Source organism: Ostrinia nubilalis, chromosome 2, assembly GCF_963855985.1.
Source record: "Ostrinia nubilalis chromosome 2, ilOstNubi1.1, whole genome shotgun sequence".
NCBI classification, from domain to species: Eukaryota; Metazoa; Arthropoda; class Insecta; order Lepidoptera; family Crambidae; genus Ostrinia; species Ostrinia nubilalis.
Genome location: NC_087089.1, coordinates 16,695,940 through 16,714,722, shown reverse-complemented (window position 1 = coordinate 16,714,722; position 18,783 = coordinate 16,695,940). Strand labels below are relative to the sequence as shown.

The following is an 18,783-nucleotide window of genomic DNA, read 5'->3' as shown; positions in this document are numbered from 1 at the left end:
TTCGTCCGCTCTTTCGAAGAAAGTTAATTAGAACGACCAATTATAACAAAAAAGTGATTTAGGATCTAATCGCCCAATAACACGAACGTAAGTACCCATGCTTGTAACCTTTTTCGAACTACATTTTTTAACCATCGGCGTGAGTATATTTCATCAGTTCTTTGAAATCCACAGATCACGACAGTCGACTTAAAAATTCTGTTATGAAATTTCTGAAACAAAAAGAATCACTTAAATTGGAATGCGTCTGTCCTGAAGCATCAAATGAGCCTAAGCGTCATGGGAAATTATTGCCAAATACTATACGTAGTATCGTGTGTGGTCCATCGAACTGTGGAAAGACAAATTTAGTTATCAGTTTATTGTTACATAAGAATGGACCACGTTTTCGTAACCTGTATGTGTACTCTAAGTCTTTATACCAACCAAAGTACGTATTTTTAGAAAAAGTATTGGACAAGGTGGCAGGCACATCTTATAACAAGTATAATCATAATAGTGAAATTTTGAGTCCTCACGAAGCATTGCCTGACTCGATTATCATATTTGACGATGTTGCTTGTGAAAATCAAAACAATATACGCGATTATTTTGCCATGGGTCGGCATAAAAACATTGATTGTTTTTATATGAATCAAACTTATACTAAAATACCTAAGCAACTGGTAAGAGATAATGCTAATCTTATTATATTGTTCAAGCAAGATGATATAAATCTAAGACACGTTTACGATGAGCATGTTGGGTCTGACATGTTATGGTCGCAATTTCGTGAAATGTGCTCAACTGTATGGAGTAAACCTTACAGTTATGTGGTCATCAATAAGGATTGTGAACGAAACAAAGGCTGTTATCGAATGAAGTTTGATACATTCATAGTAATGGACTGAACTTTTTATAAGTATAGATGTTAAGTTAGCAATCACTCAGTTTGATTAGAGAAGTCAAACAGAACAGGAATCTTAATAATGGAAAGAAACTTAAAGGAACAAATAGTAAAATCTGCTGCAGCTGTAAAAAGAAAAGTAGAAATGATTAAAGATGTAAAAAATTCAAATGATATGGCTTTGGACACGATATTTAAACCTATAATTAACCCGCTGAAACTACTAACAAACCAAACTGATGAAAAACGTCCTATAAATGAAGGATTGGAGCAAAACTCAGAAGCTAAAAGAACTAAATACAGTGAAAGTGAAGCATCAAATACTTCTACTGAAGATTATGAAGAACGTGACGATGATGAAGACGATTTAGATAATATAGATGTTTGCAAAACATCTAACAAAACCCTTACTACTTCGCCCTCGGTGGATTACGATGTCCATGAAAACTCATTTAAATCTCTTCAATCATCACCGAGTATCAATAACGATTCTTTATCATGGTCGGTGTCATCTGAAGTGATGAGTGATGTACCTTATGGTATTAGAAACGTAAAGGGAAAGCTGATGCTCGGCAATACGCGTGTTCATGATGATGACCGCATTTTGAAAATTGGAAACCGTAACCTAAAAAAAACTCCAGGCTTAAAAGAATTATTGTACAAAAAAACTCCAGATTTAAAAATGATTACAAATGAGGACTTACAAAATTATAAATTAGTACTTATAGATACCAATGCACACAAACGAAACTGTGATCCATCAAAACCAATAAACAGTAACAAAGGTTTTAAATATATGAATGTAATCAAACCTTTGTTTAAGTTCTCTAGAAGTCACACGAGTAGTGTAGAAAGTCTCCCACGAGGTGAAGGCATCGATATTTTGAAAGAAGTTAAGAAGGATACTGATTTGGTTTATTGGGATGATCCAAATGAATTAGTGGAAAGGTTAAAATTACTACTTGGATCATGGGCAGCTGGTAACACTGGAGTACAAAATGAAATTTATGCAATAATAGAGGAATTGAATGAAGCTGGTATTATAAAAGACATAAAATATATAAAGCTCCCAACAGGAGGGTTTGGCAGTACCATTACACTACAGAAGCCGAGCAGACGGCAATGAATATAGATAAATTTGGTCATCACGTTCATAAGCGTTTACGACTATCTGACTTTACTAATATTCTTACTGATGACACATTAGTAAGGTCAGATGCAGGTCACTTTGATTTAAAATCATCGAGATTAAAAGGACTACCAACTCCGGAAAAAGAAGACGAGGCTGTAAATAAAGAGTATGTGGATAAATGTGTTCAAGATTTAAAAAATGAATTGAAAAACATTCAAAGTAATGTTAAAAAGTATCTGAATAATTTGGAAAAATTAACTACTAATAATTTAACTACATTATATTACACAAAAAAAGATATCGATCTGATGATTGCAGCAAAATCCATCAAGAATGAGTAAACAAGATATAGTCAACGAGCTACACAAAGCAGCGAGAAGAAATTTCATCCGTCGACATACGATTATTAAAGGGATAGATGATTTATGGCAAGCTGACCTTATGGATTTTCAAAAATATTCATCATTTAATAAAGGATATAAATATGTTCTAGTTGTAATTGATGCTTTTTCAAAATACGTATGGGTTAGACCGTTGAAGTCCAAATCCAAACAAAGTGTTACGAACGCAATGTTAAGTATATTTATCGAATCAACACGAAAGCCTAGAAATTTACAAACCGATCTGGGTACAGAGTTTTATAACGATTGTTTCAAACAGTTAACAAAAAGTTACAACATAAATCATTATTCCACATACTCGATTAAAAAGGCGGCAATTGTAGAGCGAGTAATAAGAACGATAAAATCTCATCTCTACAAAGTATTTAGTTTATGCGGTCGTTATCAATGGTTTAAAAATAATTTAGATGCAGTTGTACAGCAGTACAATAACACTTTTCATCGGGTTACTAAATTCAAACCAATTAATGTTAATGATTCCAATGAGACTGTCGTTAGATCTAATATTAATAGAAGCAAAAAGCCACAAACGCGTAAACGATCAACTTTTCAAGTTGGCGACTTTGTTCGTATAAGTAAATTCAAAGGAGATTTTTATAAAGGTTATACACCTAATTGGTCTACCGAAATTTTCCGAATCATAAAAATCAAACAAACAAATCCTCAAACGTATCAAATTGAAGATAAACATAATCAAATTATTCTTGGTTCTTTTTACGAATATGAATTACAAAAAACGAAACTGCCTGATCTTTATCTTATCGAGAAAGTTATAAAAAGGAAAGGAAACAAACTTTTTGTTAAATGGTTAGGCTTAAGTGATAAGGAAAACAGTTGGGTTGACAAAAGTGAATGTGTGGTGTAGGTATATAAATAAAACATAAATTCCTCTATAACTCACTTTAAGATAATCGATGAAGGGAGGCAGTGGTATAATTAATACGTTAATAGATCATTTACCGTTTGAGTTACATTTACCTGGGTATCAATTTTGTGGTCCTGGAACTAAACTTCAAAAACGATTACTTCAAGGCGACCGTGGAATTAACAAATTGGACGAGGCTTGTATGCACCACGATATTGCTTACTTGAATAAAGACTCTGGTGCTCGACATAAGGCTGACTTAGAATTGTTAAATATGGCTAAGAAAAGGCTAAAATCAAAAGATGTTGGGAAAGGAGAAAAAATTGCTTCATGGATAGTTAAAAATGCGATGAAAGCAAAAATCAGAGCCGGCCGAGGCATAACATCATTTAAGAAAGGGATAAAGAATATAAAATCAGAATTAAAAAAACTTAAATCTAAAGATAATCACTCTGCTATAAAATATGCTTAAGCAGCTGCAAAAAAACTTTTCGGTAACAAAAAAGGAATACGATTACCTCGATGTATTCCTCTTCCAAAATGTGGAGGAATTTTACCACTTATTCCTATATTTGCGGGGCTATCGGCTTTAGGTTCTCTTGCTGGAGGAGCAGCTGGTATAGCAAAAGCTGTTATTGATTCTAAAGCCGCACAAAAGAGTCTAATGGAATCAGAAAGGCACAACAGAATGATGGAAGCGGTAGCCCTTGGAAAAGGACTGTATATAAAACCTCATAGAAAAGGAGCCGGTTTATATCTCAACCCCTCAAAAAACTAATTAAGCGGCTACCTAAACGTGCGCTCACTAACTTGGATATATTAGAACATGCTTGTGATATTCCTTACTTTCGTGGTGTATTTATGCGAGATACATTACCTGCGAAACCTAAGAAGATAGAATGTGCAATCATGAATTTGGATAGTAATAAAAATCCTGGTACACATTGGGTAGCCTTTGTAAAGCAAAATGACTACGTTGAATATTATGACAGTTTTGGTAATTTAAAACCACCGTTGGAATTAGTCAAATATTTTAGTAACTTACCTATAAACTATAATTATGTACGACATCAAGCCTTTGGTACAATAAACTGTGGTCATTTGTGTCTGAAATTTTTAAGGAATTATTGGAAAAAACATTTATATAATGTAAATTATTAATAAAAGTGTCAGTATAATAATGTCTTTCACTGTGTCTATAACCGGAACAGGAGCCTCCTTAACAACGAATTATTCACCGACCTTGGAGCTTCGAGATGACTACGAATGCGGTCTTTTATATTTTTCAACCTTCAATTCAATTCCCAACATAGATGAAAGAAACAACAAGTTTTACTATGGTGAAAATGAGATCATCGAAATTCCTGAAGGGTCTTACGAGCTTCAGGATATTTGTGATTATTTAAAAAATAACATCAAGAACACTATATTAAAACTTACTTGCAATAATAACACATTGAAAACAAATATTTATTGTTCTAAAGACGTTCATTTTAATAAAAGTGGCACAATTGGTAAAATTTTAGGTTTTGGAATGGAAACAATAAATGCAAATATAAGTACCGAATCAAAGTATCCTGTGAGCATTCTATCAACAACCATTGTGAGGATCGAATGCGATGTAGTCAGTGGTTCATTTGTGAACGGGAAAGCAAGCCATATAATTTATGAATTCGTACCTAATGTACCACCTGGTTATCGAATAATTGAAATACCTAAAAATTTAATTTATTTTCCTGTCAATCAAAGTTCTATAAGTGCTATAAATATCAGGCTGTTGGACGCTGAAAACAAAGAGATAAACTTACGAGGTGAAGAAGTACAACTGTATTTGCATTTCAGAAAAAAATGATTAACTTCAATAAAAATCCTTCTACATTGCGTACTCCACTCAGTTCTAATAGAACATTCCGCAAAGACAGACCGCTTCAACTAAAAAAGAAGCTAACCAAGACCAATAAAGAATTTCTCAAATTAATTGGTTTAATAAAATGAATATTTTAAATATATCTCAACAAACATCATACGATAACAGCATTGAAAGTTTCGAGTATCATTCATACAAACCATACGTAACAAGTTTCAACAAGAATGATGAAATACGAATACCGATCAACCAACAAGACTTGTACGTGTTACCTTCACTTAGTAGTCTATATATCGAAGGAAAAGTAGTTGTGTATAATAAAACCACCAAAGAAAAAGTATCAAATGTACACTTCGTTAATAATCCAGCCTTATTCCTCTTTCAAGACATAAGATATGAACTAAATGGAGTTGAAATAGATAAAATTAAGAATGCAGGTATTACTACAACAATGAAATCTTACCTATCCTTAAATGAAAATGAATCCAAATGTGGTCGAGTTTGGGGCTGGTCAACCGCAGGAACAAACAATGCCAGTGGTGGAGCATTTTCTGCATCTATACCATTAAATAGGATACTAGGATTTGCAGAGGATTATGAAAAAATTATCATTAACTGTAAACACGAGTTAGTGTTACTGAGAAGTAATACTAACCTTAATGCGGTCAAGTTAAATGCAGGTGAAGTTGTAGATGACATTATAATCAATAAAATTATTTGGCGCGTTCCACACATTAAAGTTTCAGACCGTGAGAGGATTAACCTATTGAAACACTTGGAGAAAGATCGAGCTATTCCATTAGTGTTTCGTAATTGGGATCTGTATGAATACCCATTACTGCCTAAGACACGTAAACATACTTGGTCTATAAAAACTTCATCGCAAATAGAAAAACCACGATTTGTGGTAATTGCCTTACAAACCAATCGTAAACATAACGCTGTGTTGTCAATGGCAGAGTTTGATCATTGTCACGTAAGAGATGTAAGAGTCTTTTTAAATTCATCATATTATCCGTATGAAGGACTAAATGTCAGTTTTTCAGAAGAAAAAATTGCTTTATTATACGAACAGTATTCAAGATTTCAACAGTCGTATCACGGACGTCGGCCAGAGCCGTTGTTGAGCTTGAAAGAATTCAGAGACGTAGCTCCCTTATTTGTTATCGACTGTTCGAGGCAACACGAAACTTTAAAAGGTTCGATCGACGTACGAGTTGAAATTGAAACAGACCAAGAGATACCAGATCAGACAGCTGCTTATTGCTTGATTCTAAACGATTGTATATTTGAATACAAACCTTTGAGTAATATCGTTAAGAAAATATCATGAATAGCAATATTATCGTAGATCTGCAAGGATTTAAAAATAGCAAAAATGAATTTATAATAAAAGAATTTGCTATAGCTACCCAAGAGCATACTCACATATTTTTGATTAAGCCTCCATACCCGTTCTCTTCATTGACTGCTGAAGAGAAAAAGCAAGTTTGCTGGATCGAAAAAAACAGAGGCTATCGGTGGAATGAAGGATATATTGATTATAGAGAATTTCAAAGACTTATCGTACCTTATTTAAAAGGTAAATATATTTTAGTAAAAGGAGAAGAAAAGATCAAATGGGTGCATAATTTATGTAATCAAAATGACGTTCTAGACGTAACTTGTTTCGGCGCTCCAAATTTAAGTACTCTTTACAATCTTTATTGTTTGGATAACCCCACATTATTTAACTGTTTTGCTCACAAGAAATATTGTGCATTAAAAAATGTTATGTGTATAAAGAAATGGTGTGTTGAAAAAAATGTAGCAATATGATAAATAAATTTATTATTCTAAAAAACTGATTATTTTTATTTTAACAATCCTTGATAAAGATTTAAATTATTACATATGTAAGGGAAAAAAATAACACTTTCATATTTTCATAAACTTTATTATAAACTTTTAACATTAGGTACACTAAAGATTTTTCGTATTCAGTAACTTAATTATAAACTCTTAAATTTAAACTAAATACCTACTAAAGATTATCATTACACATTTTTTTTGATATTTTCTTAATTACTGATTCAGTCATGTCCATTATTTCATCATAATTTTCAGTCACTACATACTGTGCACTAAGCATCACATTATCATCACTTTCACTGTCATCCGGATCGCATGCTGTTGAAGCGGAAGGCTCACTCGTCAGGTCACACACTCTTATTTGTATAAGCCGTAAACCTTTAGTTCGCTCCTTGGAAATGACGTAGGACTTTGCAGTACTACGTGCCTTTTTTCTTGCCGGTTGCTCAGTCTTCCGCCTAACCCTCTTTTCCCGGGAGGTTTGAGGCTCACCAACTTGTCCCAGGACATCTGAACAAGCTTGTGTTAATCCCTCCCAGGGATCATAGGTGAACGGGGGAAGCATGATGTTCATATCGGAGTTTTGCATCGTCTGAAAAGAAAAAATAACAATTGTTAGTGATCATAATAAATTCAAAAAATTTGTTAGAAGGTAGGTACAGTCATAAAATTACAAACTTGTATACTTACAAAATAATGAATCCGTTGCTAGTCTGAAGACGAGCAGTGATATGGAGTGAATGAGCTTGTCGGCGAAATATTGTAAAAAAACATGTGATTTGCTTTATTGCGAAATCGTTGACTTTGCAAACGTGAACGGATGTCTTGAGTCAGCATATTGAAAATTGCATATTGTAATATGAAATAAGGTTATTAAGTTTATTAGAAAGATTCTTTCACAAATATTTATTAAATAGGTAATATGAATCAAACAACAAATCATAGATGGTTAAAAATTTATTAAGCACTTATTTCATAATTATAATAATAATTATTTTTAATTAATTTAATAATAATAGTATTATAAAATACAATCTGTGTTAGTCGCAGGCTTAAGAGTAGAAAGTTAGTAAAAAGTATAATTAATAGTAAGTAATATTTTCCTAATCTAAACATAAAATAAGAACAGATTATTTCAACCCAGACTATTTAATATCATCATAATATTATTATTTTAATACAGAACAAGACTAAGACATTTATCAAAAAAGAATATTAACATATTATTTATAATACAAGTAGGCTCTTATAATACCTATAGAAACATTAAAAGAAGCTGGATTTATGACCCCAGGCCACTGTATTTATATTATTTTTTAATATTATACGTTTGTCATCGTTAGATGATAAAGCCACTTTATTTACCGATTGAGTAAATATTTCATGCTTTAACGATTTAAATACTACATTTGTTTTTTTAATAATTTTGTTGTGCAATAGGACATTACTGTAATCTTTAAAAAGTAACTGCTTAACAGCTGGTTTTTTTACTCCTTTGGCTTTTTTTATTTCTTTATTTTCAGTTTTAATACAATATAATTTTGATCTTAAACCGACAAATTCAGTTATGAGTTTTCCACCTAGTTCGTCTTTAAACAAACCAGGTACTTTTTTATTTTGCCGTTTAATGTTAAACAAATTATTTTCATCATAATTGCTTGTGTCAAAGTAAGATTCAAATTGACGTTTCAAATCCTTATACACGTCCTTGGTGTGTATGGAGTACAAAAAGCTATCCGTATCTGTGTAACAAAGTTGTAAATTGTTACCGTAGAATGGTTTCATTATGGAATAATGGAATTTATACATATGGCTTTTAGAAATTTCTAAAACCGTAAATCCTATATAAATTGGTTTATCCAGTAATATTGACTCCGGTTTCATTTGCACTGCAACAAAATTCTCAGAAAACACAGTTGAGCTGTGATAATTGGGTCTTGCTATTAATTGCTGAGCAGTATACTGTTTTTTAGTTTTATTTCTAGTATCAACCCATTGATTTACTAATTTTACATCAAGCCGTTTTTCCGGATCTTCTAATGTTTTGCCGAAAATGCTATTATTCAAAAGTTTAAAAAAATCTTGTTCAAATGCAGACGTTGCTTTTTGTCGCAACTCGGTATTAAGATCAATGTACTGCTTTAGATAAGGGCTTTGTTTGAATTTTATTACTCTGTGGATTTTTTTTAGTTTCAAACCATGATCAAGGCATGCTTTTAAATGCACATAGTGAATAACATAGTTAAATTTATCGTATAAATTAGGTATTAACTTGGATGTTTTAGAGCCAGGTGGAGTAAATTTTTGGGGACAAAAAGGGAGTTCATTGTGTAAATCATGCAACTGTTCTGGATATTCTAAATCTATTTCTAAAATATAACCCTCTTCGGCATCGTCGGGCGTGTTTATAATTTCGTCGGCATTAAATTCTGACACATTTAATAAGTGAAAATCAGAATGAGGTAAATACGAGCACATTGCATAACCGTATAAATTGTTACAGTCTATATAAAATAAGTAATTATCTGGAGAAGATGGATCGTAATCAGGCAAGTATTTATTATTTGCCTTCGCATATCTAGTGGAAACTTGACAAACACCACCGCGGATACCCTTTTGGATTAACCGAATTATTTCCAAATCTTCAATTAGTTCAAGTTTTACTTTGGTCAAAAGTAGCATAGCATCGAAGCTTAAACTTGGAGCGGTAAGATAAAACGAAGGATCTAAATTATAATTAGTTTTACAAGTATACCTAAATTTTTCAAATACATCGGCCAGTAAAAGTACGTCTGATTTTAAATATAACTTTGTATATTCTCCTAGATTTTTTAAATTAAATGTTTTCCAAACGCGCTCGGCATGTTTATAGTCAGATTCTGAAATAGTACACTCATTCAAACTACTATAAAAATTATGGCGTGAAGGTAATTGTTTTTCTTTATACGATTCCCAGTTAGTCATGTATTCATAAGGGTATACACCTTTGCGCCTTAATAACTCAAACTGATTCTTTTCAGAAAAAAAACGCGATAAATGTGTAAAATCATGTGTGTTTAAATTAGAAACCAGTTTTTCAAGGCTTGTCCCTAAAAATTTGAACGAGTCAACAAATCGAACTGCCATGTAATGATTATCATCTGTTGTAAAAAACTTAGTGAACGATATATAATTTTCTTTATTTTTGGCTATAACTTTTATTGGTCCCGATATTTCTCCCAATTGCCTTATAAATAGATGACTATCGTAGCCGGATAAATTATGGAAAAATACCGGTACGAATTGCGGTAAGCGGTATTTGAGATTACAGTATGAATGTGCGGGACCGCGGTACCTGCCGGTTAAGTGACAGTGGTCCCTCACTCTATCGTCAAATAACAACTGATTGCAAAGATAACATTGCTTCGATTTAGAAAATGATTCCGATTCTTCTACTGTTAACTTTTTCATTGGTATTTTGTTTTTATATAATTTTAATATTTTAGATATGTCTTTCTTAAGATTCTCAATAAATATTTCAACGCAATTTTTCCCAAGATAAGATACGTACCGATTCAAGGAACTGTCATATGAACAAACAACGTAATATGCAAATGCAGCCGGAACATGTTTTTGGAAGACGTTCGTAGAATTTGAAGTCGGTCCGTTTGGACTTGGTTGTAATAACGATTCGAAATCCGCGTAAATAACGAACGGCATGTCTTGCATTTTTTCATAGTTTTTAAACTGTATAAGTGTGCCGGGTTTTGGTAAAACAGTAGCAACGCCACCGCATATATGAGTATTTAATTTAATTTCGTTTTTAAAGAATACCATACAATCATCACAAAAAAATATTTTGTTGTGGTTTTTTGTTATTTGCGACCTTAACAAACGACTTAAATTTTTTATCCAACAATAATGCGTTAGATTTCCCTTTTCTAAAAATAATAAATTTATATGGTTCTTTTTCTTGTTCTGAGTGCGGTATAATGGTCCAACAATATTAGTGTTGTTTTTAATTCCATAAACATTGACACTTATACTGGGATTATTCTTTTCAAAAGTTTTTATATCCGAAAAATTTACAGGAAATGACATGTTTTTTGTATTGAGAACGTTCTCAAAATGAGGATATGAAGAAGTTCGGTGAGCATTACTCTTAGCAGGAAACAATGCTGCCATTATGCTCCACAAAAAACAAAATTTATCACTGTTTCGAACATTAATACAAGCTCGTTTTAGTTTTAAAGCTTTAGGTAAATCTATAAATTCGGATGCTTTTAAAGGATTAAATTTGTTTATGTTAATTTCTAAGTGCGAATTACGGAGAAAAGACCAACCGCTGTCCCTTTCTTGCATTTCGTCAATTTTAGTTGAAATAATAGCTATTGCTTGTGAGAATATTTCATCAAACGCGTAGTTCTTATGTATGGTAAAGTTCTCTGTAGCAAATGATTTTAGCTCAGATTTGTTAGAGTCATTAGTTCTAAGAGAAAATTCTGCAAATAATTCGAAGTTGACTTTAAGGCTGTTAAATGCTAGTTGTCGCGCTTGTATGAGTTGCCGCACGCGCGCACGCATGCTGCGCATGAACTCGGCTGGCGTCTGCACGCCTTCATCCCTATTGCGCAATCGATACGTAGCTATTCGACTACGGAATGCACTACTTATTTTTTCTATACCATCTCCTAATTCTATTGCTGAATTATTTTTATGTGTATTACTTTTGAGATGAGCTGAGAAACTATTACTTTTAACTGATAAATCGCACACTGTGCAATATATCGTTCTTTGAGACATTATAAAAAAGTTTAAAACCTACCTAACAACTTTGAATGAAATTAAATAGACTGGGTGAAAAAACTAAGATATAAAAAAGTATTTTATTTTATTACCTTAAATAACTAATTAATAACAAATTACGAACTATTTTTTTTATCAGCGAAAAAAGTACCGTCCTCTTCGAATGCCTCTCGCGCACGCGTGACGAATTGCCGCAGTAGGTTAAGATGTTCGGCGTTAGAGCTGCTTTGGTATTTGAGTGACAATACCGCCTTCTCCCAACGATCTTTCGGCTGCACAGCTCGTATCTCGTCCGCGTTGTAGAGGCGCAACTCCACGAAGAGATCCCCAGGCAGAGAGGCGGTGCGGCGCAGGACTCCGTCGGCCACTCGACGCGTCAGCACGGACTGCAGGCGGCCGGGCTGGCTGCGCGCGCGACTGCTCTCGACGTCCGCGTCGTCGTCCAAGTCCAGCTTCCACCCTGAGGTTCGAGTTCGTTTGTCTCCACTCGAGCTCTCTGCTGACTTGCGTTTGGTAGACGACTTTTTCGCTGATGATTTAGTTCTGAAAAAAAAAACAACATTTGAATTAAATATTCTTAAACAGTTTTAATTATTTTAGTTGGAATGAGAGATAACTGGTAAAATTATAAAATTCCTACCGGAATACCAAGCCTTTGCTTGCTAAATATTTATTTCAAAATACAATTATCATTACAACGCAAAGTAAATACCTCAATCGTCATAAAAGTGATTAAAAACTTACGGTTTATTAACTGATTCCTCTTCAGAGTCGTCGAATAAATGTTTGGCCGTTTTTCGAGGTTTCTGCTTCAACCTGCCAACAAACACGGTCAAATTAAGTTTAAACAGTAATAAACAGAATTTCTAAGTATGAGTCTTTGTTCGCATAAATTAACAAATATTTGTTTCAAAACAGAAGTGAGTCCCGCGTATTTAATTTAAGTACATAGGTACATTACAGCGCAAAGTAAATACGTGAAACGTTATAAAAGTGATTAAAAACTTACGGTTTATTAACTGATTCGTCTTCAGAGTCCTCAAATAAATGTTTGGCTGTTTTTCGCGGTCTCTGCTGCTTCAACCTGCCAACAAACGATCAAATTAGTTTAAAACGATAATCATTTTCACTTGTTTCAAACAAAAATAAATCGATTTATTACTGGAATATTACTTTGTCTATATTAAATCTTACCTTTTACAAGATGTTTCCTCTTCAGAATCTATGTCTTCGCGTTTATTTCCGTGCCGCTTGGCAACTGCTTTTTTGTCGCAGTAATACTCAAAGTCCGACCTGTAAAATATAGAGTTAAAGTTATAAGACGAAATTATGATGTAGGTACGACATATTATGTTCAATAAAATACATGTAGGTATTGAACATTCAATAACAACATACAGTAAACAACTTGAAAAAATCGAACTGCCTAAGTTCATAATTATGCACATTATTATTCTCATAAAACACACAAGGAAAAAAGTTAAAAAAACTTACGAACATTATTTCGTTGCTGTAGATTGGTCTTGAAGCTGAAGAATACCTTAACCTTGAAGGTTGATGAGCACTATGTGGCACTACTGGAGTTATTAAATTTTATCGATTTGGAGGTCATAATTTATCTAAAAATAATGCAAGATCAGCAAAAGAGGTAGTCAACATTTTTTCCATTTGTACCACTTAGTTAACGGGTAAAATATAATGTATAATTACAAAAGTAACCTTCAAACACAGGGTTTACGATCACTGGCCAAATTTTTTTATAGAATCAGCAATTACAAAATGTTATTGCTGATTAACATTAACATTTGTGAAAAACAAAAGTTTCAATTTACTCAGACGTCCGCATAATCAGTGTAGGTACAGTCGGCGTAAAAAATATATGATGATTTTTTTTTCATATTAGGATATTTTTCTTGTTACATACTTTAGATTATTTCTTAAACATACTATCTTTCTTTCTTTCTTTGAATAATATCACGCAGCGCCATCTAGTTTCAAAGTAAGCAACTAAAATGCTTGTGTTATGGGTGCTAGCTTAATACATAATATCCATTGGATATACTACTTAAAAACTATTTAAATACATAGGTACACATTATACATAGTAACACCCAGACCCATCACAGGAATTGAAATTCATCATTTCAATTTCTGCCCAGCCGGGAATCGAACCCGGGACTTCTTGCGTAGTATTGCGGCCTGTTGACCACTAACCACTCAGGTTGTTTTACTATGTAAAGGTACATGTGATCATATTGACTGATCGTGTGATGAGGTATGATCTCGTTAATTGCATTATTTCGTTTTTTTTTGGTTGTTTATAGAAACGATAAGCATAACATAAGCAATAAATGCAGTGTTTCAACATTTTTGTAGAGTTATGTTTACTACCGACTGTACTTACATGCTCAAAACTGTGGTTTCAGCAGCAACAATACATACTTGCATTATAACTTATAAGATTAGGGTTCCTTAAAATTTGAAACCATTTTATCGCCTTTGTTAACATTTAAAAACATTATTATACACTAATTAATTATTTAATCATTTATCCGTCGATGGAAATTCTACAATATTATGTCAGGTGAGGCAAAAAAAAAACTCAGAATAAATTCATGATCTTTGATGTTAACTTTACTCAAAGGTTCAAATGTGTAATGTTTGTGAAACACACTTTTTGGGTAAAAACTACGGTTCAATAATAATGTTATAAGAGCACTAAACGTTAACACGTTATCTATAAAAATATATTTGAGATGAGAACCTCTCCTTTTTTAATCGGTTAAATATTAATATCTTATAATAAATTATTAGATGTGATTATAATTACAAAAACACAATTTAATAGTTCAGACAGTATATCATAATTTTGATGATGTTTGATTCTAATTATGTATGCCTACATACGGAACCTTTGTTGTAAATACTGTACTCAAATTGACTGTCGTATGACATGATTCGCAACCGAGTCAGTGTTGAAGTGTACGCCATAGTCTCTGGACTGTCATGTGAAGGTTTGATTTTAGGTGCTAACATTTAGTTACAATTAAGACGAACAGTTCGCCTTGATAACTTTTCTAAGCGAAGTACAGATTTATTGGTACGACCAAACGGGCTAGTGTCGCTGAGCGATTCTAGGTGCCACTAAAACTCTGGAAACAATTAGAAAGTACATCATGGTGGGCTCAGTAAATCTGAAAGTTGCCAAGTGTTAGTACGATCAAACGGACTAAAATTATACCTTGAGCAAACGGCCGCTGACATAAAGAGCATTGGTGTTATTGTATGCGTAGTGTTTTAGTGTACTTACGTCGCGTGGTCATTAGACTCAAAAGGTTTGATTTTAGGTGCTAACATTCAGTTACAATTAAGACGAACAGTTCACCTTGATTAGTTTTCTAAGCGAAGTACAGATTTGTTGGTACGACCAAACGGGCTAGTGTCGCTGAGCGATTCTAGGTGCCACTTAAATTCTGGAAACAATTAGAAAGTACATCATAGTGGGCTCAGTAAATCTGAAAGTTGCCAAGTGTTAGTACGATCAAACGGACTAAAATTATACCTTGAGCAAACGGCCGCTGTGACATAAAGAACATTGGTGTTAGTGCATAGTGTTTTAGTGATACGTCGCGTGCCCACTGGACTCAAACGTTTGATTTAAGGTAGGTACAGTAGAATGTAGAAATATCATAAATAAATAGCAAAAGCAATTAGTAGGTACGATAAGGAGCGTTTAATTCATAATCAAACAATTTATAAAGACTGCGTTCACCTGAATCATAAAACAAGTTTTAGATCCTAATTCACTCTTTTGTTATAATTGTTCGGTCTAATTAACTTTCTTCGAATGAGCGGCCGAAGGAAGCGAATGAGAAGAAAGTGAATTAGAACGAACAATTATAACCTACTATTATGGTCTATCTTATGCTGCATACGGGTTAGAAAATCAACCCCAATTTACCAGAGTAAATGTTCTACATAAAACATCTTTCTATCGTGATGCATTTGGTTGATGATGGTTACTGAAAATCATTTTTGGTGATTTTTAACTTTTAATTACTCCTGACACATAAAAGTAACTTCTGGACTTGATGTTAATCAAATTGGCACCAGATAACAACACAAAATAAATAATGAACTTTAAATAAATTTTAGTTTTATTGGTTTTCTTTCAAATAATTGCCTTACCTTGTTTTGAAATAACAAAATAATTCGATTATGTACTTTCATAATATTTCGAAGAAACTTTTATTTACGTCGACATTATCGAAATGCTTGTCCTGCACTTAAACTTGTGTTTTCGTCCCAGGGCATTACATAAAAACGTAAGTAATATTTCTCGGTGTGAAAAACTGTCAAATTGATTTATACGTCTGAGCCGAGGAAGCTTACCTGAAAAATATTTTTTCCATTCATTTGTTGGCCATGGGTCTGCTATGGAAACCGTTTTCTTGGTAACAACTACAACCATCTCTTTTACTCGTATGGGGTATCATTTGAGTGCAAGTGAGACGAATGGTGGCGATAATTCGAAATCGATTCGCTGAGTGGAGCCCAAGAATCGATCAATCTTCGTCTCTTCCATACGCTGGTCCACTAATTGATATTTTTATTGACGATTTAGTATAAATGCTGACTAACGGTGCTTTGCCGGAAGATTAAACGAACTAGGTAATTGCTTTTGCCTTGGTTATAAAATTTTTCGGTTAGAACATCATGAGCTCTAGACATAGACACAAAAAAAAATCTAAAAAAATTAAAGACATATTATTTCAACTTTGAGGACGTAAAAAAAAAGAACTTTCAAATCTTGAACCAATCTCAATTTATGATTCTGTCCTATGGTTGATGTAATTACCTAATAAAATTTAACCATTCGATTTATGATTAAAATTAAACCTAGTTTTGAACATCATTTTATTCTTATTCTTAGTTTCTTCTTTCTTTCTTATTATTAATTTCATCTTCTATTCACCTAAGACATAATAATCGGCATTCTAAAATAAATAGTGACTATTTTCTTTGATTTCAAACTAATATGAGGCATTATTTTCCTTTGAAAATTATTAACGTCAGTGACAAGTTACGAGTGGAATAGACAAAGGAAATGAATGAGTTGCCCCAAATAAACTTGTAAAATGAACAAAGCCTTATTGTGAGCTTCGAAATTGGGTTCAAATATAGCTACTAAATTTAGGATCCATCTAGTCCTCAATACGTCACGGCATCCATCGAACAGAGACGTAAAATAACAAACACGAAACGCTTCGAACCGCTATAAAATATACTTATCTGTGGTTGCGTGAGTTGGCACGAGCGGAGTCATAGGGCAAGCTAATGCTTTCAGGGCGTCGCACACTGTTACAGTTTATGGAATTTGTGTTGGCACAATGTTCTACTGTGGAACTTCTGTCTGATATTCGTAAAAAATTGGTAGATATCTGTAATTGTGGAAAGACCAAGGCTTTTTAGCTGTTTATGGGTGAATTCGACCAAACAAGAGAGTACCTTAATATTAACACGTTGGACGCCACGCGGCTCACCGGTGAGCCTCGAACAATACAATTTCCATTGTGTCTAGCGTCTCGGCGTTCAATGGCTTAATCTCAGAATAAACAGTCAGTTTTGACATATTTCCCATACTGAAACTGTCAATGTGCCAGTTATACCAGAAGTTATTCTCGGATAAAAGTTTAGTCGAATCGTTAAGTGTCATTAAGCCGTATTTTAAAATCCGTTGAGTGATGTAATAGGCTTTAGGTTTCTTATTATGTTTGAGTTAGCGAGTTATTGGACAGTTTTTTATTGATTTAAAAATTGCAATCCAATTTCAACAACTAAGGCTGAGTTGCACCACATAACTTTAACTTTGACAAACGTCAAAAATCTGTCAAACTCCATACAAAAAGCACCGGCTATCATTATAGTTACGGTCAAAGTTGGGTGGTGCAACTCAGTCTATGAGATTCTAACTGATGGTGGTAAAAGGACTATAGGCTGTGATTTGGATTTGAAGTAATATTCATTAAGGATGTTCAAGGGTTGTTTTTTCAATGACTAGAAGTTTACTATTGTAAAACTGGCAATAAGTAGAGATAAGTGAGCGCTCACCCTTACTGGCACACAGCCATCGTATAAATACAACTGTCAAATAAAAAGTTTTTTTACTTCGTTGACATTGCTAGTTTTATGTCGCCAAATTGTAGGCCTGATGTAATACTAGATTTGGCAATACAGTTTGACGGTGGATCGTCTGGGTGCTTAGATTTGACTATGTCACGTGATATATCACGTTTCGAATTTAAGACCTTGTTAAAATAGCATTACGGTTTTTTATCATTTACATCTCGGCAAGTACTCTCTAGTAGGTAATACCAATTATGCACCTTTTCTTGGACACATTTTACATTTTATGGACCTTTATACGGTCACTTAGTGGTGATTCTACCAAGCTTATCTACCTCATGTTATTTTGGTCTACTATATATTAGCAACTACATTATGCAACGGATATTATAACGTGATGCACATTCTCGTCTCATGGTTTGGAAAAGTCCCAAAGACCATTTCCAAATGTTTGGACATTGTATCCCTCTCACACAAAGCGATCCTCTGCTGAAGCTCCTAGCTATACAGGAGTTAAAGTGGGGGAAAAAAGTGGCAAAATTAGTCAATACCGATCCTGTGGCATGAGGAACAACGACATTTATAGCGGGTTGAAAAGAACTCCATTTTTTGCTCGCTTAAATTTTTCTACCATTCACGAATTCACGATCAACCCTAATGTTTCGCTATTTAAGTATTGTTCTATAGTTGAACCAATTCTTATTTTTATTTTCTATTCTGAAAATAAACGTCAAGCACAATCACTTTATAAAAGTCTAGTTTATAACAAAAATATAGAGAGCCATCGAACTCTATCGCACACAGCGTCGTATTTTCTTACAAAGGTGTTGTTGCAACAACACAGCAACTTTGATGAAATCGCAAATAACC

General features: G+C 33.4%; 1 protein-coding gene across 1 annotated transcript; it reads right to left on the bottom strand.

The window, feature by feature from the left end:
• Positions 1-11,211: 11,211 nt before the first annotated feature.
• Positions 11,212-13,446, bottom strand: LOC135087094 (uncharacterized). Its single transcript, XM_063981939.1, has 5 exons — positions 13,286-13,446; positions 12,982-13,080; positions 12,797-12,871; positions 12,532-12,603; positions 11,212-12,330 (listed from the first exon to the last, which is right to left on the bottom strand). Coding segments are annotated over exons 1-5 (675 nt in total). The 5' UTR covers positions 13,288-13,446; the 3' UTR covers positions 11,212-11,903.
• Between the last annotated feature and the right edge of the window lie 5,337 nt (positions 13,447-18,783).

Excerpts from the sequence above, each read along its gene's own strand:
- LOC135087094 (XM_063981939.1), bottom strand. Across the intron at positions 12,604-12,796 it reads GACGAATCAGTTAATAAACC|GTTGAAGCAGAAACCTCGAA; the intron begins GTAAGTTTTTAA and ends GTTTGTTGGCAG. Across the intron at positions 12,331-12,531 it reads GAGGAATCAGTTAATAAACC|AACTAAATCATCAGCGAAAA; the intron begins GTAAGTTTTTAA and ends TTTTTTTTTCAG.